Here is a 24,505-nt window from a genome sequence, read left to right as displayed (position 1 = left end):
CTCGGTCTTGTCTGGATTGAGTGCCAGCTTGTTTACTCCCATCCAGACCCTGACAGCTTCCAGGCACTGGCACATCACTTCTACCGCTTCGCTGAGTTGGCACGGGGTGGACAGATACAACTGGGTATCGTCCGTGTATTGGTGGTATTTGATCCCGTGCCGGCGAATGATCTCACCCAGCGGCTTCATGTAGATGTTAAATAGGAAAGGGGACAGGACTGAGCCCTGAGGCACCCCATACTTTAGGGGCCTAGGGATCGACCTCTGTCCTCCAACCAACACAGACTGCGACCTACCCGAGAGGTAAGAGAACCACCGTAGAACGGTGCCTCCCACTCCCACCTCCCCCAGTCGTCGCAGAAGGATACCATGGTCGATGGTATCGAAGGCCGCTGAGAGGTCAGGAAGCACCAGGATAGAGGAATGTCCTCTATCCCTGGTCCGCCAGAGATCATCGGTCAGCGCGACCAAAGCCGTTTCGGTGGAGTAACCAGGCCTGAAACCCGACTGAAAGGGATCTAGATAATCTGCTTCATCCAAGGTCCGTCGGAGCTGAAAGGCCACCACCTTCTCAACAACCTTCCCTACAAAAGGGAGGTTGGAGACCGGATGGTAATTTTTAAGGATAGCTGGATCCAGAGAAGGCTTAAGGAGGGGTCTTACCACCGCGTCCTTTAAAGGCAGCAGGAAAGATCCCTCCTGTAGAGAGGTATTAATAATCCTCTCGAGCCAGCCTCGTGTTACCTCCCTGCTGGTCGAAACCAGCCAGGAGGGGCATGGATCCAGTAGGCAGGTGGAGGCACTCACAGCTCCCATGGCCTTGTCCACTTCCTCAGGAGCTGGAACTCGCTCCAAGAAATACGATCAAGGCCCACTGTCGGCATCTCTGCAGGTACTGTCCAAGTGGAGTCCAGGTCCGTCCGAATCTGAGTGACTTTGTCCGACAGAAACTGAACAAATTCCTCAGCTCTTCCCTGCAAGGGTTCCGCCGCATCCCTCCCTTTCAGGAGGGAGTGGGTTATCCTAAAGAGGGCAGCCGGGCGAGATTCTGTGGATGCAATAAGAGCAGAAAAATGAGTACATTTTGCCACCCGGGCCATGGTGGCGGCAAGCACAGCCAGCCGCCCAATACACCCAGCCTCGGCAGACGCACAGATCGTTCACCCCCTCTCTGGGGTGATGGTAGCTGAAAAAAGTCCCCAGAGGCTCACCAGGTCGGGCGAGCAGAGTCAGAAGACATCGCAGCCACCAGGAGTCGATGAAAAACGCCGCCAGCGCCAGCGCGCCACCACCATCCTCACCATCAAGCAGGGCAGGTACTTCAAAAACCGCTGAGCGTTGCGTGGTCTGGGGCCGCCCGAGAGTGGCGACCCCCCCCCCAGCTGTCTGGTCTCTTTGGGTCCCCCGGATCTCAGTCATCCCCAGGGACCTTTCCAATGGATTATGTGGTCAGTTTTAAAGGTTTCCCAGTGCTTTTTCGCCGAATTAAATCGGAGCGAAAAAGCCCGGCAGCCATTCCAAACTCGCACATGCGCAAAATAAACTACAAACCAGCTCCGTAGCCATTCCTCGAAGGAAGTACTTGGTCACAAAAACACAATTCCCCCCCCCCCAGCTTCGCTATATTCATGTCTGCTTAATGTAAAAAAAAAAAGAGTAAATAATCAATCTATAAGCAATTAGTCTATATTCAGACCCATTATTTGCTCAACCTTTCTTTAATTAAAGTCATACCCTTGGCTGGACATGCTGGGATTTGTAAACCCAGCACAACTGGATTCAATTCATTGTTGAATGCTGCCATAACTGAAGTTTACAGTCACAACTGATATTGAGATTAGGGTTTGCTGACAACACTACATGGCTATCAAGAGTGAAGCTTTATTTGATGCAGGTTTAAACTGCTTTTTTGTGGATAAGAATGATTATGATGAATCATTATGATGCCAATTCACTAAAAAATCTCCTACATGTTAGAAAAGATAGACATTTGCACCATTCCACATCCATGAAAACAGTAATTTTGATAAGGTTGTGTTCTTCCTAAATATCACTTTTCTTTGGATAATGCTCCCTCTTCTGGACTAGCACTGCCAGTGCTGCTGTTTTCACTACACATATACTATACATGTGTATTCTTTGAGAATACTTTGTTCTTCCTGAAACTCAGTAGTGTTACTTTTCCTCTGGAAATTATTATGCTGACATATTAGCAATGAAATGAAATAAACTGAAGACAAGAAAGTGATGTTACCAACAACCTTGGCAACAATTTATTAATATAAAATACATTACATTTGATTCAATAGGCCAATAAGCATTTTCTCTGAAATATTCATTTTGTTTCTTATACACCAAGAACTGATGTACTGGAGTTCTTTTTTCCCCCCATGGCAACCACAAACATAGGACACTCAACATTTTCTGCCATAGGAAAAAGAAAAAAATATACCTTCTTTTTTAGATATAGAAATACCTTGACTGAGATGCCCAATGCATGTCTTTGAAATGCACATCCAATTCTGTAGACTGTCTTGTAGTTCTGGAAAGCAACCACCTTTGTCCAAAAATTATATATATTTTGATATTAATGATATATATATATATATATCAATCACGTTTGCTCAGAGTTGCTGTTTGTGGCAGTTCCTGGCACTTTACTTGATGCTGACGTTTCAGCAGTCCGTGGAGCCTGCTTTGGGAGACGGATAGGCACATAGACATTGGAAGCGCAGTGTTCCTTAAGGTATTCTCCACCTTTCTCTTCGTAATCTTTCCTAGTTATCCAGCCTTCTTCACGGTTCATGTACTCCAGTGCCCAGTCCCGAGCTCCATGCCATGCATCAAGAACAGGATTAGAAGCAAGGTGCACCTGCATGGCAACAAAAATATCACACCATAGAGATCATTTATAAGCAAAACTATTCGGTAGAAATAATTTCAAGAATTGTCTTTTCTTGAATGAAATGTCTGCTTCTTAAGATGAACTTGGAAGGGACAGATAAGTTCTCATGAGAATGGCTCTTTATGAATTTTTCAGTCTTCACTTTTCTAGGGAGGTATCTATGGGATTCCCCTCTTAGGGAATATTTTTATGGAATTTTTTTCCTTCTGAAATATGTGCTTATGTTCCTGCAAATATAACAGGTTTCTATGGCATGGATTTTTAACATTCCATCATTTATACAACTGCATTTTTATTATTTGTGTACTTATCAGTTGCTGTATGCACACTGGTAAATAGGAAAGTAGGATATAATTAAAAGCAAATGTTTCAAATCTTCTGAAAATAAAATTATCTTGTTGAATAAAATCAAAGGTCCATCTGTTTCCTCAGGTAGCCAACTGAATTTTTTTAGGAAGCATACTCCCAGTAACTGTATTAATAGCAGACTAGAGTCACATCTTGGTGAGATCGTTGGCACATAAATTACATAAATAATATCACACAAAAGCTGAGCATAACTTGATGGTGGAACGCTGAATATTTCAATATATATAAAACTTTTGAAATTTCCCCTTCAATTGGCAAAGACAATACCCTACCTGAAAGGATGATTGGAATGGCCTCATTTCAAGCAATTCTTTCTGGATTCTTTCTTTCATTCCAGGATACATCACATTTCCACCAGTGAGGAAGACATTCTGGACAAGCTTTTCCTGTTGATCTTTAGAATATCTTAAAAAAGAAACAAAAACCAATCCTGTTATTAAAACATTTAAGGCTTTTTTTTTGTTTGACTATTGACACGGGAATCTGCCAGTGTATAAGCAATAGCTTAGTTCCCTTTCCCCTGAAGTATTTTACCTATGGTACATATCTCAACAAGCTAAACCACCCTCCATAACCTAGGTTTTTCAGATGTTTATGTGAAGCTCATGTATTATTGCTGAAAATTCAGGAAGTTAAAGGGCGCCCAGATTGGCTTAAACTTCAAAGATTTCCAGAGTATAAAGCTGTGAAGTGCAATGCTTAGAATTCGAAGATTAAAAAAGGCACTAAAGAGCATGTAAGGGTGCAACATGGCACTCATCTGCACCTCCTTAAAGTAATCAGATCTTAGGATCCTTGTGGCTATTCTCTGTGGCACTCTTGTGGCATACTTCATTCCATGTTTGCTACAAATATTGATTCTCAACTCTTAGCCCTACAAGTATTTTTTAAAATCAAGGTTTGATTTTTTTTCTCCTAATTTATAAAATCTTCCCAGATGATAAAAGCTTCTGTAAATTAATGGTATGAGAAGAATAAAATTCACAGATATTTTCAAAATCACTATATAAGAAACTCACTGTTATCAGTCTTTGATCAGATAATTGTTGAACTCTGATGAAAAATTAATTAAAATATTTTTTTTTACTAAACTGGAAAATAATAATTTATTCTTCGTCAGCTGCAATGGCAACTAACAACTATAAATGGATGTAGCGAATTTCAGATTTCAACTCTTCCCCATTCTTCCCCTGCTTTCCTTACTTAAAAGAATGGTGTGCCTGAGATTGTTGTATCTGTCATTTTTTTCGTGTAGCATTAATCCACTTCTAGCACAACTTTTAAACACAGTTACTATGACAGCAACACACTGACCAGCGTTTTCTACAGTTACACAAGAGCAGGGTGTCACCGAATGTGTCAAGTATATAGTTCTATACCACTTTTATATATTTTCTTGGAAATGTGCTCCATGTAATGTTTACAACAAATATAGTAATCCACAATGCTTTGTTTAATGTGTAACTTGGCTTTCTCAGAACCTGCAAATGCAAACCCTCTTCTCTTATTTAAAAAAAATAGTATGAAGGCTAATCTGAAAACAAATAAGTAAAAAAACACCCTTTATTTACCTGTCCAGGACAAGCTGCATGGTTTCTGCTATCCCAGCCTGTTCTTCTCCTATTAGGGATGGCTGAAAGACAATTTCAGGAACTCGGATTCTTTCTGTGCCAAGAAAGAGCTGATGATACTCTGCCAGATTAAACACGGGCTGTAAAAACATGGATTCAGGAGAGCAATGCGTTAGAACAGGGGTGTCAAACTCAATTTCATTGAGGGCCGCATCAGGGTGGTGTTTGACCTCGGAAGGCTGGGGGTGGCCATGGTGAGTGTGGCCAGCTCGACATCACTTATGTCAGGGAACCTGTGGTGCCAAGTGCTAAGGTAGGACTTCCCTGAGACCCTCCCTCACTCTCATTATAATCTCTTTCGTTTCCTTTTTCTCCCCTTCCCTCTTCATTCTTTCTTCCACCTTCCCCTCTTTCCTTATTTTTCCTTCCTTGCTCATCTTTCCTTCTTTCTCTTTTTCTCTGCCAGTGAAAAACGGAGCCCGGGGGCAGGGGGCTGTTTCCAGACCAGCCCCGCAGGCCAGATCTAAGCAACCCATGGGCTGAATCCGGCCTGCGGGCCTTGAGTTTGACTTTAGAATATATTGTCTCTTCTCAAAGCACTTTATCAGAGTTAAAATTTGGATTGGTCAAGCTCCAATGTATTTTATCTCCTTCCCTCACACATGTGAGATTTTCTTTTTGCAGTGCAGCCTTTTTGCAGTCATAGCCATTCCACCTGATGGCAAAAGGGGAGATTTGAAAAACACAATCCCACTGCACTGGACTGAGCTGCTTGGCTTCTCTTTGACAACTGTTCCCTTCTGTGGCTTTCTTCCTAGTCATTTGGGATGTTGTAAAGAGCCAGGCCTTCTTTCTGTATGTCCCACACATGCTATGGTCCTCTTTTTTCTCATTGTTTCTATATTTGCAGGAAAGAATGATTTTTAAAATGTCTGTTGTGGTACTGTAGAAATAAATAGTTGAAACTGGGGCTTCTACACAAGATAATAATTTATCCATAACTTCATTAGCATATTTAACTGTACTTATAATTATATACCACTAAGAATTTTAAAAATTAACTTAAATTGTTAAATTGAATTATTTCATTTTGGCTCCTATCAAAAGATCAAATTTCCCTTATAGGACAAGATGATTCATCTGTTGTGATAATGATGATGTTATAGTTCATCTGTTTGCTCTACTTTCCAAGACATTGATAGGATAAACTATGTTGCAGGCTTGTTTCTGAGTTGTGCAGTACAGTAATTTAATAAAATGACTGAAATAATTTGTTGAAAAGAAAATTGCGAAACTTTACCATGTGAACATTTCTACTATTTTAATTGTAAGCCTGTATAAGGTATTTACATAACTAGAAAATTAGATATAACAATGACATAAATATTTCTTGTCTGGCAACAAAAAATTACTCAGCAGCATGGATTACAGTAATTGAATCAAGACTACAGGTACTAGAACTGGTCTTATAGCTTAAAAATTGCATATAGGAATATCACTCTCTTATTTGGCAAATTAGGACAGATTTCTTTAAAATTATCTTTCAAATAGCAATACAAATAAATATAACACAGCAAGTGTGATCCAAAAGCAATCAGATATGCTACACCTGGATTGTACTGACAAGATCTGGTTTGTAACACAAAAGCTATGGCTAAATCTTAATACTATTTAGATGAATTGCAATGTCCACAAAGGCATTCTGGCTATATATTAAGTGAGTCCAGTATATTTGAAGAACAGTAAGTTGGGAAAAGGCAATTTCAATCCATATTGTTAGAATTAATATTGCATGATTTTAATTTCTCCCTTGCTTACCAGTTTAAGCGGAAATTTTCATAGGTGAAATCCTATATGTTTTGCCATTTGGAAGTTAACAGCTGAGTGACAAACAGAAATTCACTGTGCGTTTTATACAGCATTTAAAACATAGAATTGCAACCTCTGAAATCCTGACATGCAGGAAAAATACTGTAGTTAATAATGCTAATGCCACTGTAATAACTAAGGTAAAGTTACACCTAATGAATTTCTGATTGCTACACACAACATTTGTGCCCCTTCAACTGAAACTGAATAACCCATTTGCCTCATGACGTCCAAGGCTAAAAATGGTAAAACACAAACAGCAATACTGTGACCTAAAAGTATTGCAGTTAAAAGAAGCAAAATGAAGGTGATCCTACTCAGACAGAAACAATCACAACAAGACTGCTGAAGGGCAAAGGCCTATGAGGGGAATAGATCCAACCTATCCCAGAAACAAGAAATTAAATGATATGGTTGTCTTCTATTTTCGAGGTATCTTTGTCTATCAGATCCCTTTTCACTCCAGAAATAAAGATTAAAAAAGGTAGAGGAAACTGAAACTAGATTATCTCTCCCCCTCCCCCCCAAAAATCATTATTTTTTAACGGAATGAGAAAAATCATGCATCATAACAATATTAAACAGCATTATTTATATTAGTACTGAAATAACAAAGGATACTAATTTCTCACTGAACTGCTTTCTTTTCCTCACAGCATCTGCTTCTACTTCCTGACTTTTTGACACTTTTCCCCTTGGCAGGAACACACATACGTAATTAGGATGTTTCCCAGTACTTCCTTCATATCAGACACCACTTGTAACCTCTGGATTTCACAGTTGTTTGGGGTTAAATTATTACAGGAAATCCCCTTTGTCTTCCACGTTCACCAGTCAGGACCCCAAAATACTCATCAACCATGTCATAACATAACAAACATGGTTAAACCTAGTTGTAGAAGACATTGCTGCCTTGACACTTCCAGCTCGGATTTCAATTGCATACAAGTGGATTGCAATAAAAGAAAATAGCAGATGAATTGCTTTCTTAAAAAAAGATTGTAAATATGATTGAGGCAACACTTCTGCTTATCTTCCCCCATCCCATCCCTGGCACAGCAGAGATTGGAGAGAGATTTCAAGAGAGTAAAGCTGTTTCGTCTTCTACATATTGAGAGCAATGCAATCGCATGAGCAGCAGGAAAGTTTCGGGTAAAGGAGATATTTATCTATAGCAATCACACATATCCCAAACAAAAAAATGGCAGAGGAAGAGATTCTAGTAAAATACTGTAAGCTGTTTGCTCTTCTAAACATCAAGAGCAATGCAATAGGGCCAGCAGCCCAAGGTTTGGAGCCATGGGTGTGCTATACAAACAGCTCACAATACCCTTTCCTGCTGCCAGTGCAATCACACTCTGGTGGTGGTAAAGGGACAGGCAACAAAGAGTTTGCATACAGAAATCACTTGCTTTTCACCTCTCCCCTCTTACGGAGTAGAGAGATTGGAGGGAAAAAAAGATTTCAAGAGAGTAATGAAAATTGCATAAGTGCCTGCAGCTCCCAGCCCAGGTCTACCAATACGATTGTGTTGCCTTCAATGTGTAAAAGAATCAAGCCACTTACTGTGTTGCAATTCCTATATGTCCAAGCAACATGGCGTGGGAAGGGGGGGGGATCCAAATGTCAGGCATGGGGCAATGCAGACTGACTGTAATGGTTATAATGTGACTGAGGAACATTGTGAAGCTACATAGTTATTTTTTTCAGCATCCTCATAACTTTGAATGGTTGCCAAATAAATGGTGGGTAAGAGGAGTACCTATACTGCATTTGGAGCTCAATGAACTGAATATTACCATAGCAAGATGGAGGCCACTGCTTTGACGAAGTCAGCAGAAGGACTGCACTGGACCTGTGACCAAAAAGCCTGTGAAGTCCTAAAGTTAGCAGTTCTTGTGAAAGGTAAAATACAAATCAGATTTAATTCTCCTTTAGCAAAGAAACCTAACTTTGGACTAGTCTCAACCCAATCCAATTCACAGAACTGTTATTATGGGGAAAGCAGAAGGAGCAAGTATTATGCATGTTGCCTTAACCTGTACAAAATTAAGGTGGAATATAAACGAAATATATGCCAAAAAAACACACCTTTGCTGCTTAGGAGCAGCTGTGGAAAGGGTGAGAACTTTCAGCCTGGGTGGATTTTTCTTTCTTTCTTTCTTTCTTTCTTTCTTTCTTTCTTTCTTTCTTTCTTTCTTTCTTTCTTTCTTTCTTTCCTTCTTTCTTTTTCTTCCTTCCTTCTTCCTTCCTTTCTTTCTTCCTCCCTTCTTTCTTTCTTCCTCCTTTCTTTCTTCCTCCCTCCCTCCTTTCTTTCTTTTCTTTCTTTCTTCTCCCTCTCTTTTTCTAATATGTTTACAAATTTTTCTCTTGTCTTTATTACTTTGTAAGTAATTCAGGGCAGTGAACATACATACTACTACTTCCTCCTCTTATTTTCCCCATAACAACTCTGTGACGTGGGGTGAGCTGAGAGAGATTGACTGACCCAAGGTCAGTCAGCTGGCTTTCATTTCAGGCAAGATTAGAACTCACCATCTCCCATTTTCTGGATCAGCATCCTCACCACTATACCAAACTATTTTTGAAACAGCCAGGCTGTTTTGAGGTTTAGCAATTTCTTCTTATTTCCTATGAAATTTCCATATGTAAGGATGTAGAGAAAGAAATCCACAAAGAAGCCACTTTATTGTCCAACAATGAAGCTCAAGAAAAGGATGTCTACTGCCTTGACTGCAATCCCCCCACCACCACCTAACTTTAATACCAGGAAATAAGGTAATTGTTTTCTGGAGGACAGGCTGTAGAATGCATGAATAAAAAGGTTCATTCATTCTTCAGCTGTGACTAAACTGCTGAATGTGAAAAACCATTCTTCCAATGCAATTGGGTTTTTAAAAACTTCTACTGCCAGACAAACAGAGGTTTTTAAAAACTCTACCTGCCACATAGATATCAAAAAAGAAAACCACAAATAAGTCCAGACAAACTTTCAAAGGTCAGAAGATGCCCTTAGTTTTTAAGATGCCCTTAAAATCATAGTGAATTGGATATCAAATGAACAAGGCTGGAAGTCTGGAGATGGTTTGTTGATTTTAAAAAAAAATCACTGGTAGTTTTGTAGGAGCTTATAATATAAATTTTGAGTGTACCAATTTCCAAGAGCAGGACACTATGACAGTGATTTTCAGAAGCAGTAATCAGAAATGGCTGTGGTATCTCTAATTCAGTAGTTGCATAGAGCCTATTAACAGTCATAGCCTATTTACCCATGAACTACAGTTATTCTATTGACTTCATTATTAGATTTTTATTCTGCCTTTTTATATGTAACTCAAGCTGGCAAGCATACCTATTCTTCTGCCTCCTTTTTTCCCAAAGTTACCCATCTGGCTTTCATGGCTAAGGCAGGCCTAGAATTCACATTTCCTGCTTTCCAGGAGAGCACCTTAACCACACCACCAAGCTTTTAACAAAATAGGCACACAGTTTGTGATCTAGCAATGTTCTCTTTATTTCCCAGAATGGTTGACCTAGAACTTCTTTTAGATGGATCATATAGAGCTATGATGGTGAACCTATGGCACGCGTGCCTGAAGTGGCACATGGAGCCATGTTGCCTGGCATGCACAACGTTACCGTTCCTTTTCTGGATTTCTGGCAACGATCAGCTGGACCTTGTGCCAGAAACCAGAAGAGCTGATCATTTTCCAGTGTGAACATGCACGCCAGCCAGCTCACTGGCATGTGCGCAACAGTAACCGGAAAATTTGCTGGCTGGCACACATGTATGTGCCAGAAACCAGAAGTACATTTTCTGGTGTGCACAAGCCCCCTGTGTAGCTCCTCTTCCTGGTCGTGGGCTAGACGAGCGCATGCAAAGTGCTCCCTTTTTGGCACTTGGTGCCACATGCACACGCTCTTACGTTCTTTTCGGCACCAAGTGCCAAAAAGCTTCGCCATGATTGATATAGAGGTTCATTTAAAGAAAATTTCAGTGTTTAATAGAATTTATTTTCAGCACAGAGAACTGAAATTTCAGCTTTGTATCAATAGTATTTAGAAAGCCAGGAAGCATTTCTTATCAAACACAATCTCAGTTTGTCAATTATATAATTTTAGATTATGACAGTTCCAACTTTACTATGAAGAGAAAAAAACCCCATCCAACATTATCCTCCCTCCCTTCTCCCTCCCTCTCTCTCTCTCTTCAACTTATTTACTATCCATTTTTTCCAACCTAACTGACTGGGTTTCAGAAAGCAAATAAACAAACATTTATCTGAAATTGAGATTATGTCCACTTAAAAAACAAACCTGTACTGTAGTAACTGGTTTTTCAACTTCAGGTTGCTCCTCAGCAAATAACGGCTCAAAATCATTCACACTTTCTACATCTTCCATGGATTGTTCGCTGGCCAATGGATCAAAGTCAGGAATCTTGGAAGAAAAAATATTAGAAGTTATTTCAAGAAACACAAAACACATACGGTAGAATGAATATGTTATGTTGTAAAAGGTGTTGTAACCAATTAACCAAACCAATGTTTTTTTTTCTGAAAGACGCAAATATTCTTAAAATTCCAAATTAAATAAATCATATTTCTTTCAGAGTGAAGTTCACACTAAAGCCTTTGAAAGCAAGTTTTAAAATTTCTAATCATTTTAAATGGACAAGTTTGATGTTCCAGCAATATTCCTCTGTTTCAAACTGTGGTCATTTCATTTCAAGCAGTCTCTAATAGGGTTAACCAAATTTTCAAGATGCCTCAGGGCTGTCATATTTTTAAACTCACCAGTAAACTCATCAAATGTTTCATCCTCATTCCTGTTAACCCAACCTTGTTAAATAAACAAATCAAGTTTCGAATGTGAGAAAATTGGTAATTTCAGCTGCAACAGTTTTTACTTTATTTTTATATCATGTTTAAAAATCGACCATTTCTCTCATAGAGCGACTGTGGAAGTTACCACCCCAAAGGACAACACAAAATAACTGCTAAATTGAAAGAACACGTATGAACTCACATACATAGTAACTAAAGGTATCATCAAGTAAAAATTACCTAGTTACTAGATTAGGTTTTAAATCTATGGTTGATTATTTAAAAATGGTATTATGCAACACTGGGGTTGGGAATTACATTCCAATAATGTATTTTTTTTCCAATTGGACTCCAAATATACTATTATTAAAGGTGGCAAATATGAAAAAAGTAATTCTCACAGCTTAAAATAAAAATTTACATATAGATATTAAACATTCCTTTGTATGTAAGCAAAATGCATGCATTAAATATATTGCTTGAAAGATGTAATTATCTTCAAATCATAACTCTTTCCCCCCAAAGATGTGCAGAAAAATGTTCAAGGAAACAAATCTATATAGCAACAGTAATAAAGGAATTTAGCTACCATGAAAAACAGAGGCTCGGAATGAAGCCTGCAAAGATGTTAACTACCCATGAATATCCACGTACATTTATGTTCATGGTCACATCCTGCTTTTTTCTACTCTTTTTGCCATAACTTGACATAATAGTTCTAGCAATTGCATGATTCTAAATCCAGCAAGAATCCTTGTACACACAGATCATTTTATAAGGTTCAGTGATGGCAATTCTGCTAAGTATACTTATTGAACTAAATATCTCAGAATTAGTAGAGCGTGTATGTACCTACTTTGTTCCCATTTCCTCAATCATTACTACAAGATATGTTCTAATATGCACCTGTTTCAGTGTCCTGAGCTTTTTTTGATAGTGAAACATGAGTGGTTGAGGAACAATAGTAAAAAGAAAAACTTGTCACACTTCCAACTTAAACAGGCGTTATCTTCTGACCCTTTGGCCTTAGATAGGCATTATTTAATCTGTGAATATGAATCAGTTTTTCCTGAAGAATGCAAAAGCAAAGTTGTGTAAATAGATAGGGCTATTAAGAACTGGGATTAGAAAACATGAAAATTTTAACTTGTGTTGCTTATATTTTTCCAGCTTGCATTCCGTACTATGCAAGTCTGTTCAATCTTCATGGGTTTCTTTTTGGTTGGTTATTTTAGGAAAGAACATTTCTCCCCCTTACAATCCCCCCCCCCCCACAAAACTCTATAAACCTACTGGAATACATTTGTTTTTCAGAAAAATGTTATTGAGTATCATCATCTTGTCATGCTGCAAATGACTTAAGAACAGAATTAAAAATGGGAAGACAAAGTAAGAGACAGAAAAGTGTACACTTGTGTGAAGTTGCAGTACAACCAAGAGAACAAAGTCATGAAACTGTTTCCCAAATATTGATTCCCATGTATGATACCTCTGGCTTACTGTCCACAACATCCACTTCAACACTAACTTCTGCCTGGAGGATTTTCTGCTTTGTTTGCTCAATGGCCAAACTTAGCTTGTGGATATAAGACTGGAGTTCCTCAGCAGAGTCCATGTTAAGTTCCATCAAACCTTTGTGAAACTGATCCACCTGACCATCTTCTAGCAGTTCCTACAAAAGGAAGCATTAAAAAGAATGTACTTTTATTAACCTGATACAAATTGCTAGCCTCTGCTGTTTGGAAAAGAGAACCAAATTTATTCCTAAACTAGCTGTACCTAGCCACATGTTGCTGTAACCCAGTCTGGGTGTAGTGGGGCGGCAGGTGGTTGCTGCCGTTGGTCAGGACTCAGGGCTGCTGGGCTGGGCAAGGCTGGTTGGGGGAGACGGCGCCAGGGCTGTCGGCCTCGTGGAAGTTGTTGAGCATCTCCTCGGAGGAGCTGTGCTCGGGCTCCCCCAAGTCGGTGGCCCGGGAGAGTGAGACATCCAGGATCTCGGAGGAGAAGTCCTCGGTGTGCCTCCTCACAGGGCACCCAGGGCCGCCCCAGCCCCACTACACCTCAGGCTGACACCGCTGCCACTGCCCTGTCAGAGCCGCCTTGGCGAGGCCGTAGCTGCCTCGCTGTGAGGGGGGGTGGAAAGCATGCGCAGCCAGCCGGGTTGAGGAGACGCTCCACCTCCGCCTCCTCTGGAGCTCCGCTGGGCTGGCCAGGGGTAGGCTGGCTTGAGGGCGGGGGGGAGGCGGCCGAGGAATGGCGCAGGTGGTACCCTGCCGCAGACAGCAAAGGCCCGGCGGGAGAGGAGGGGAGAGAGGGGAGGCCGAAGGGCTTTGGCTCCCCTTGGCGGAAATGGCCGAAGCTCGTCAGAGGAGGGGTGGAAAGGGGAAAGGGTGCAGCCGCAGGCCATCCACACATATAAAGGGACCGTCGGGACGAAGCTGGAGAGAGGCCGAAGTGTTCAATGTCCAGCCCCACTTAGACTGAATGGATGTTGTGTAATTTTAACAATTGTATTTTTTACTTTTAAATTTTTAAATACTTTTTTATCTGTCTGTAAGCCGCCCAGAGTCCCAAGGGAGTGGGCGGCATACAAATTTTATTAAATTGAAATTGAAATTGAATTCTGAATATACTATACTCACTAAATGAACGCTATGGTAAACGACACAGCTTAATTCCAACGCAATGTCACACAAAATAATTAAATCAAAATGAAAATAAATTGAAATCTATGAAAATTCAATATAACAATGCAATCGGAAACATTGAAATGGAATCATGAAATATTTAGTATAGCGTATGTTGCTTTTACGTCCAGCAGATGGCGCTGGTTTTCAAAAAGCATGTTTTTACAAAAAATCATGTTTTTACCTGTCACAGGTGTGACATCTATATAATATACATATATAAAAACATTTGCGTATTCGAATGCAACGTTGTGTCAAAATTTCAAAGCAATCGGTGAAGAACTTTTGGAGATTAGCGATTTTGAAGAAACAACCATTACATTTTTATTTATATAGATAAGCCACTTGTTATTTCCTGGCAACTGTTTAACGTCTTTCATTCCTTCACTGAAATTAATATGAAAATGACCCTCTGTGAACAAATATTTCACTGAGAATACAATTCCAAGAATAATCCTCCCCCAGCTTCTCATTTTTCACTTCCTCCAAACTAAAACTACAACTCCAGCAATGCATGGAGTTACCTGAACATAAAGAAGCCTCTCCAGTCTCTCTTGATCCAGCTGAAGCTTTTCTTCTCGACGGCGAGCATTAAGTTCCTGAAGCCGTCGAAGTTGTTGCTGCCGTCGCTCTTGCTTCTCCTCAGACGTGACAGTACTCCCGAGGAGCTTATTTGAAAAAGGCAGCTGCATCTTATGCACATTGTTCTCATAGTATTCAGGTGATCTCCACTTTTGCATCTCTGTTCAAATCATAGTAATGGTTTTTGCTCAGAAAAATCATAGTAATAGTTTTTGCTCAATACACTCCTATTCAAATGCCCTGAGAAATTAAGAAAAAAGCAATGTAGGATATGGGGGGGGGGAGGGAGGGAGAAAACTAATTTCCACCTGATATTTAATAAATAAATTGCCTGCTGTGGGAAAACCTACATGGTTTTTATGGTATTGCACCAATCTATATGAACGAAGAAACAAGAAGAAACTGTATTTATCTAATGCCAGAAAACAGAAATTAGAAAACAGAAACTGCAGGGGAAAGTAGTATTTTCTGAGAAAATTCCAGTGCAAAAACCAAGATGCCAGAAAAGGCAAACGCATACATTAATGAAACTTAACAATCATATGATCAAAATTGGGGAAGCAACTCTTCTCATTTTCTTTATAAAATGGCCTTTGTAAAGCCGTTGAGTCAGATTGTGTGATACGTTCAACTTCAACAATTTAGGATCTAACTACCTGGTTCTTCTTAGATCTCAAATAAAGATCTAAGAGGTCACAATTAGGTTCTCCTGTTGATTTCAAGGGAATCAAATATGGATCTAGCCCACTGTGCTTTATTTTTATTCTTGGTGTAGTGCACATTTCTGGGCAGTTCACAAACCTAAACCAGAGATTAGCAACATCATAAATAAATAGCATGACACTGATAAAAAGCAATTCAAATTTTTAAAAAAGCATGCTGCCAAACAGATGGTAGAAAATTGCAGCAGTTAATCTCTAGAGACTTGTCAGAACGGCATGTTTTAACAGCTTTCCAATAAAGCCAAAAGTAGAGTTCAAATGGATTTTAGGGTGGGTGAAGTACTGTATTTTCTGAACTATAAGATGCATCGGTGTATAAGACGCACCAAGATTTGGAAGAGGTAAGTAAGAAAAAAAAAGGTTTTTGCCTTCCCTCAGCTCCAGCAACACTCTGCAGGGTTCAGCAGGGTTGGGGCAAGGCAAATATGTCCCTGTTTTTACAAAAAAAAGGGCAAAAAATGGGCTGTTTTTTTGCAACAACGGAGGCTTTTTTTGCCTTCCCTCAGCCCCCAGCAGCACTCTGCAGGCTTCAGCAGGGTCTTTTCCCGTGTAAGATTGAGATTGTCTTGGCAACGTTTCGTCGCGGTCTCACTCACCACCCTCAGGCTGATGTTTTTGGTTTAAAGAGTGGCCGGAGCTGGTATATATATGGCTCTTGGCAATTTATATTTTTTCATATTGTATATTTTACAATATAAGAAAATATATCAAATCATTCATGATATATAGTAAGTTAAAGAAAAATATAAAAAATGAAGCAATCTACCCAATCCCTATATTACTATATTAATCATTTGGCTTTGTGCTTAGTCTTAAAATATAAAATCGCAACAACATAGAGCAACATGCACTATATTGACGTCTATTTTTACAATGCAAACACAGCTCTCTCTATTCATTTTTCATCTCTCTATTCACTCAAAACACATTTGTTGATTTAACCAAGAATACGTATTTATCTGCTACACCCTGTTTGCTGAACTTCCTGGATTGAAGACCCATACAAGAGTTTGTTCCAATAATTCCAGATATATGACATCAAAGCATGCTAAATGATTTTTATTCTTTAGATAAGGCTGTGGTTATTTCATCCTATTCACTGAAAATACATTGGCTGCATTTATATTAACACATCATTTATTTAACTGTTTTTTGAAATAAGCCACTGTGGTGGATTTACACAGCATGCTAGCCTGGTCCTTTAATGGAATACAACTCCAAACAAAACCAACTGTGCTCTGCCATTCAGTTCAGGAGACTCCTACAACATATTTCTATCTTCCTTTGATTAACAGGATATCAGCTTTTTGTGAAAAACTAATGCTACTAAACTATTGTTTGCAATTCTGATATTTTCCTATCTCTTTATTAATATAAAATTCACTCTATTTTTTTAAAGAATACCAAATGCTATATTTTACAAAATCAGATGACACAAAGGAAATAAAGCTATATAATGTTAACAGCAATGCCTTACCTTCTTTATAATCTTCTGCGATATAGCTGTGCTCATGGAGTATTTCTTCCACACGGCTAAGTGTGATGGCAGCAAAATGCCCTGGATATTTCAGTTGCAGGAGACGCTGGAGATAAAGAGCTGCCTGGCATCCTCCAAGATTTATGCGCTTACAGTGTCGTGCATCTAACCTAACATTTTACAAAAATGGAGGAAAAATTAGGCTGTATGGAACAGTTTCATTCTCTCTATCTGAACCCAAGTTCTATAGACTTTTCAAGTAGCCATTTATGTCATGTCCACAATCGATATTATCATCAATATTGGTTAGTTTTCACTCACGTAGTGAAAGCTCTTAATCTTTATTATTTGTGGATACAGAATTAAAATATCCCAATTCACAAAAAAACCCCAAATGCTTAAACTAAAAATTATCCAAGAGAGAGAAGCCAATTGAATAAAAGAAAGACATATTTAATCCACTCCCAAAGGCTACACAAGAGATTTAAGGCAACCAAGAAGATGGATTGATTTGGTTCCCACTCTCTGGCAGAGTATTAAATTGGGTGAAAAATGATAAGCAGCCAGAGTAAGTAATACTGAACAGAAGAATGAAAATTAATTTCTTCTATAGTTATTTTTAACTGCCATATTTTGTGCAATCTGAGATTTTAGCAAAATAGATTATTAAAATCAAGGTTGAACATCATAAATATACAAACTAAAAAACTAAATAACCATAGTATTCTTTAAACAAAGACATTGCTAACCTCCAAAATTACATGTAATAGTAGTAGTACTCAGAACACTGTTCAATAAATTTCAGTGGCTACATTATACAACACACCAAGGCAAAACCATAGAAACCATTATCTTTAACAGAATACAGGTGAAACTCAAAAAAGTTCATTTATTTCAGTAATGCAACTGAAAAGGTAGAACTAATATATAAGATAGACTCATTACATGCAAAGCAAGATAGCTCAAGCCATGATTTGTCATAATTGTGATGATTATGGCTTACAGCTCATGAAATCCACAATCTTAGAAAATTAGAATATTGTGAAAAGGTGCAATATTCTAGGCTCAAAGTGTCCCACTCTAAGCAGCTAATTAAGCCATAACACCTGCAAAGGGTTCCTGAGCCTTTAAATGGTCTCTCTGTCTGGTTCAGTAGGAATCACAATCATGGGAAAAACTGCTGATCTGACAGTTGTGCAGAAAACCATCATTGACACCCTCCATAAGGAGGGAAAGCCTCAAAAGGTAATTGCAAAAAAACTTGGATGTTCCCAAAGTGCTGTATCAAAGCACATTAATAGAATGTTATGTGGAAGGGAAAAGTGTGGAAGAAAAAGGTGTACAAGTAGCAGGGATGACCGCAGCCTGGATTGTCAGGAAAAGGCCATTCAAAAGTATTGGGGACTTCATCCCATAGAGAATCTATGGGGCACTGCCAAGAGAAAGATGAGAGACATGAGACCGAACAATGCAGAAGAGCTGAAAGCCGCTATTGAAGCATCCTGGTCTTCCATAACACCTCAGCAGTGCCACAGGCTGATAGCTTCCATGCCATGCCATGGAAGTCAGTAATTGCTGCAAAAGGGGCCCAAACCAAGTACTGAGTACATATGCATGCTTATACTTTTCAGAGGTCCAATATTGTTCTATGTACAATCCTTATTTTATTGATTGCATGTAATATTCTAATTTTCTGAGATTGTGGATTTGGGGTTTTCATGAGCTATAAGCCATAATCATCACAATTATGACAAATCATGGCTTGAACTATCTTGCTTTGCATGTAATGAGTCTCATATATTAGTTTCACCTTTTAAGTTGCATTACTGAAATAAATGAACTTTTGCACGATATTACCTGTATACTGCAAATAAAGTAACTAATTACAAGAGAGCTCCAAATAGATAAACTGGCTCTTTAGTTATATACTTCCACTGAGATGAGAACATTCTCTAACATGCAGATTTCATTCTCATCTATTGCATATTTAAGATTGCTCATTTCTAATTAAACCTAAATTGCTCACATAGGCCTGTCTAGGGTTTTTCCATTACTTCCCTGAAATGAGATGAAAAAGAAAAAGACATTGTTTCAACTTGTCAACACATTCTTCTAATTTATGTTAGTAGGATCATGTAGATTGGGGAACAACAACAATTGTCACCCATCAATATACTGCTGGGGTCAAAGGCATCACACTCCTGCCCCACCCCCCAGCATACAAAATAAAACATGCTAACCTTTCACACTTCCTATAGAACTGATCTCACACCCAAGTTCCAATGAGGAATATAATAATGAAAAGCATCTTAACTAATTCTATCAAAAATCAATGAAAGAATTCAGGAGGAATGGCTCCTGTCCATTCTTCAGTGAAAGTTCTTTGTCAAAGCACCTACTATCCCAAACCCAGGCCAGAACTTTAAATTGTACACACACATACAAAATGGTAATTATTCAGTAACTTATAAAAAAATACTATTAGTAATTGGTAAACAGGGTATAACTCACCTGCCATCTAAGACTGGTAAAATATGAGTACAGTGGTATCCAGAAGAAACTATGAGCCCACTGCAAGGCCATCCTTGTCTTTTGTTATGATAGAAACTGTACAAGCTGTCCACACCATAAGAAACCTTTGGGACCTGGTAACATTCAAATAGGAGCTCTGACATCATTTGCCTTGAATAGAGAGGGTTGCAGACAGCCTCTGTTATCACAATTGGATGGTCAACACAGCCCTATAACAAAATTAAGACAAGAAGTGACAATCTGTGAGTCCTCAACAAAACACTTTAAGAAGATCAATATACCGTATTTTTGGAGTATAAGACGCACCAAGGTTTTGAAGATGCAAATTAAAAAAAAAAGTTTTTACACTCTGCAAACCTGCCAAAAACGGCCCATTTTTCTCAAAAACAGCCCTGTTTTTTTTTAAAATGGCATGAACAGCCCTTAGGAGGCTTGTAGAGTGGTGGGGGCGGGGATGAGCAAAAAACGCTCTGTTTTTTGTAAAAAAAAAGTGGGGGGCATTAGGAAGCTTGTAGAGTGCTCCTGGGGGCTGGCAAAATTGAGCAAAAAACAGCCAATTTTTTGCTCATTTCTGCCCTTCCCAGCCCCCAGGAGTTCTCTGAAAGCCTTCTACAAGCTGTACATGGCCACTTTGGTGAAGGGGGTGGGGTTTCAGGAGGCAAAAAAATGCTGTATTGTATTCAGTGTATAAGACACATCCAGATTTTCAGCCTCTTTTTGGAGGGAAAAAGGTGCGTCTTATACTACGAAAAATATGGTAGCTATACTCATAAATAGTGATAGTGAAGGGAGATGAAATGATGTCTACATTGTAACTTCATCAAATGACATGACAGACATACGTACATCAGATTGCATGATGAATATATCACCATGCTGATGTTTACTACAAATTTACTGATGTTTATTACAAATTCCTGCAAATAGAGCTTTTAAAAATTTAATTTTACATGTAGGGATATAACCTCCAACACATAGTATCTTTGATCAGTATTACTTATTACTTATGTGTTCTTCCACAGATATGCAAACTAAAATGTGTATATGTGCATTAATGAACACAGAAGGATTTTTCTAGGTGTAATCTGCATACCAGAGATTCTGTTCCCCGTTCACTAAAAAGCTTAAGTACCTGTTAAATGTGCAACACTTACAAAACAAGAATTATGCTGTTCTGATACTTGGATAATGTACTCTTTCTTGGAAATAGCAATGTTTCATAATTGAACTTTTTCCCACAAAGGATCTGGACTGGTTAATTTACTCTGCAGATTAACCATGTAGAAAGCAATTTTGCAAACTGGGCATTTGTATGTTTCCATTAATTTAATCACCAGGGGAAATGCATGCATAATATAATTCTAATCTCATTCCAACTCTTTGAGAGCACATTCTTTGCCCAAGGCTTAGGTACTACTTTTGTTTTTTACAAAATAATATGGATTTGAGAGTTCAAGTGCTAGGATAACAATATGCACTTGAGCTCTCTGTAAAATATTTAATATATACCAAAAGGGAAAAAGCATTTTTTTGATTTGGAAATGTCTAACACCAAAGACTGACAATCCGGCATTTTCCACATCTTTGGGCTATCATTCCTTCTCCCTTCTCTTATGCTCAAAATACTTCCAAAATATTTTTTTTGTTTTATATAAATTAATAGTGATGCCAGGGTTACCCATTCTAGTCTGGCAAACCATTCTGAACATTTGACACCATCTAATGGTTACCTGATTTTTGCAGACCAGGCCTATAAGACAAGGGCTGAATGAAAACAAATGACTCCAATTTTATATGTTGCCAAAAGATTGCCATACTGGTGTACAGAAGCTCTGACACATTCTTTAGCATCTCTTCTTTCACTTCAGTGTGTGTGGGGAGGGGGGAGGAGAAAAGACTGTAAGACTGTTCATGAGACAGAAATAATCACTGCACTTTAAGCAATGCCCTGATTCAATTTTTGACTGCTGGTGGAATTCCTCCAAATGAAGTTCAACAATGAATGCAGATTGTTTATGATACTCTTAGCATCAATATTATGTATCACTGGAACAAAAAAATGTAAAGATGGTGAAGAGCTGATTTATGTGACCAAAATAAAGTGGACAATCTGTTGAAGCAACCATGTTGTTATAAATGAGAAAAGTTGATGAACTAATTAAGGGCAGCTGATGAATCACTCAAAGACAAATTGTTTTCAAGTTTGGCATTTTCCAGAAATATGGAAAAGATGTTTTTCAATACCAGAAAGTTCATGCAAGAGGGTTTTTTACATGCTGACAGCATAGATGAAACCTTCAACAGCTGTCAGCAATTGTCATGTTATGAAAATAAAGGTAAGGAATTTCTTCACAGCACTGTAACACCTGTGCTGTTAAAACAACATGAGCCTATTATTATGACCAGAAATAAAGTGTGTTTTTCTGGGAAATGATCATACAGTTTTATATTTGAGGAAAAAAATACAAAATCCAGGTTGCAGCAGGAAAACTCAGGTATAGGTGTTTGGAATATAGATGGTATTATTCACATGATGAAGCTGGCACCACTATGAACTTGGAGAGCTACATTGAAACATTTAATACTTTGAAACAATTCAGAAGCACAAGAATGTATGACAATGCCGTGTCTCACACCCCAAAAGCCACTCAAGAGCCATGTATGTGATGATTAAAGTGCTGGCATAGAATCTAGGCAACTTTGAGCCAATCACACTTTCTCATCCCAATTTATCCCACAGGGTTGTTGTTATTGTGGAAAAATAGAAGGCAGGAATGCTAGGGTATGTTCGCTACTTGAATTGATCAACTATAGAAAAGATAGGAATAATAATAACTGTAAAATTGCTCTCTCTGTTTAATACCATTTGCCAGTCCAGATTTGGTGCCATGCTACTTCCACCTTTTTGGAAAATGGAAAGAATAATATCTCACAGGTGTCTGACTCAAATGAAGAGACAGAAAAGGACAGTCAGGATCAGTGTGGAGTTCTTCAATGACAGTTTTAAGAAGTTTGTCCATTGTTCCTCAAAGTGTGTAGCAAATAGTGGTGATTATGTGGAAAAGTATATGGAGGTTACAAAATAGTTCATTTATTATTTATGTATTTGTATCTCACCTTTATTATTTTTATAAATATCTAAAAACAATGAACACATCCAGCACGTTCCTCCTCCTCCTATTTTACCCACCACAAGAAGTGATTGGCCCAAAGTTACTCAGATAATCTTGATAGCGAATGCATTAACCACTAAACCAAACTGGCTCATTTCACAAATTATTTTTTATTTTTATTTATTATGTATTATTACTGTATTTATTATTATTTTATTTATTATAATGTCATATTTAAACTGAAATTTTGGAGATGGGGTATTATTTTTCATTTAAATGTAATATGTGGTCCATATATGCAAAAAATGTTCCATACATGTTTTAATAAGATAGTTATGCTTTTATGCCTCCTTCTTAATATATAATTCAAGGTGGTGAACATATCTTATACATAATGCACTAGTCCTTCATATCTTGAATGCACACCTGCAGGGCAGATCCCACTTCTGTATTTCTAATATTTTACTATCTACACATCCTTCCCCCAAGAAAAGGTAATATAAGGCTTTTCTTCAGGAATATGGAAAAAGCTTTTCTTCAGGGATATGGAAGAACATTGGATTTGTTTGTTTGTTTGAGGACAGTTATTAATCTAAACCAAGTCACTAATTTATGTGTTCCAGCCTTACTGGACTTGTAGTCACTGCAGTATGAATTCTACTGAACATCAGTTGAACCACCAGGCTTGAAATTTTGGGCTTAGACAATTTAGAACTATGCAGCCTTCTGTCTGACCTGAGCATAGTACACAAAATTATCCGCTACAATGTCCTCCTACCTATCAATGACTACTTCAGCTTCAACTGCAAAAAATACACAACTCACAATAGATACAGGTTTAAGGTAAACCGCTCCAATTGCAGAAAATACGACTTCAGTAACAAGAGTTGTCAATGCCTGGAATGCACTACCTGACACTGTGGTTTCTTCCCCAAACCCCCAAAACTTTAACCTTAGAGTATCTACTGTCACCCTCACCCCATTCCTAAGAGGTCTGTAAGAGGTGTGCATCAGCTTGCCTACCGTCCCTGTCCTATTATCCCCACTTATTCGTATCAGTTAGGGAGGCAATGCTTACTCTCCCCATGCAGAAAAAAAATGTTGAGCCCCAGCGAGGCCTACGGTACAAATGTTACCACTGAACTCGTTTCCTTTATCTCCGGCCAAGTCTAGGCTAGCGCTTGCCGTTGGCATTATAACAACTGCGCCGCGAGTCCAAATTGGTTGAAAACTTCTCAACGGTCGCGGCTGAAGATCCAACGGTACCAACAGGCGCGCAACTTTAGCCTTCCTTACCTGCGAGGAGACGCCCAGGCGCTGGAAGCCGTGGTCGAAGAGCTGCTCCTGCAGCTCCATCTGAACGGGCACGTTGCGGTCAAAAGGCGAGCGGAGGAGCCATCGGAGGGGTTCGGGGCTGCCCAGATCGTTGCCCACCTGGGTTTCCGGGCCAGCGCCGCCGCGAGCTCCCCGGCTTCGAGCAACTAAGGAGCGGAACTGGAGCAAGGGCTCGCCAGGCACCGCGGCTTGCGGGCAGGCCCAGCCCAAACGCAGCTGGAACGAACCGTTATCCAGCACCAGAGGAACCGGAGCCGGCAGCCGTACCGCCGGGTGAGCTTCCAGCATCGGGTCCGGGTCCCAGCGGACGTCGCGGAACGGGAACACCCCTCCGGCTGCCTCCATGGCGGGAGAAAAAGATTTGCCGCCCGTCAGGTCCCTCCCCGTCTTTTCTCCGACTCGAAACAAAGGCTTCTAAAGGAGTGTTCCGTCCCCGAGACGAATCACCATGGAGACTAGTGTTAAACCCGCGCGCATTGCCGGCTCCGCTTCTTCCTTAGAAGAGAGTTTCTCTACC

The 24,505-nt window shown here is 39.3% G+C and overlaps 1 protein-coding gene across 1 annotated transcript; it reads right to left on the bottom strand.

The window, feature by feature from the left end:
* Nucleotides 1–2,245: 2,245 nt before the first annotated feature.
* On the bottom strand, nucleotides 2,246–24,368 carry ACTR5 (actin related protein 5). Its single transcript, XM_014067216.2, has 9 exons — nucleotides 23,950–24,368; nucleotides 19,520–19,749; nucleotides 17,009–17,178; nucleotides 14,752–14,969; nucleotides 13,030–13,212; nucleotides 11,032–11,154; nucleotides 4,846–4,985; nucleotides 3,547–3,679; nucleotides 2,246–2,872 (listed from the first exon to the last, which is right to left on the bottom strand). Exons 1-9 carry the CDS (start codon nucleotides 24,331–24,333, stop codon nucleotides 2,615–2,617), a joined length of 1,839 nt encoding a protein of 612 aa, XP_013922691.2. The 5' UTR covers nucleotides 24,334–24,368; the 3' UTR covers nucleotides 2,246–2,614.
* Nucleotides 24,369–24,505: the final 137 nt, after the last annotated feature.

Source organism: Thamnophis sirtalis, unplaced genomic scaffold (assembly GCF_051295495.1).
Source record: "Thamnophis sirtalis isolate CommonGarterSnake01/CBP01778 unplaced genomic scaffold, rThaSir2_p1.2 scaffold_7, whole genome shotgun sequence".
NCBI lineage: Eukaryota > Metazoa > Chordata > Lepidosauria > Squamata > Natricidae > Thamnophis > Thamnophis sirtalis.
The sequence above is the reverse complement of the archived record's forward strand: the minus strand, read 5'-3'. Positions and strand labels throughout refer to the sequence as shown.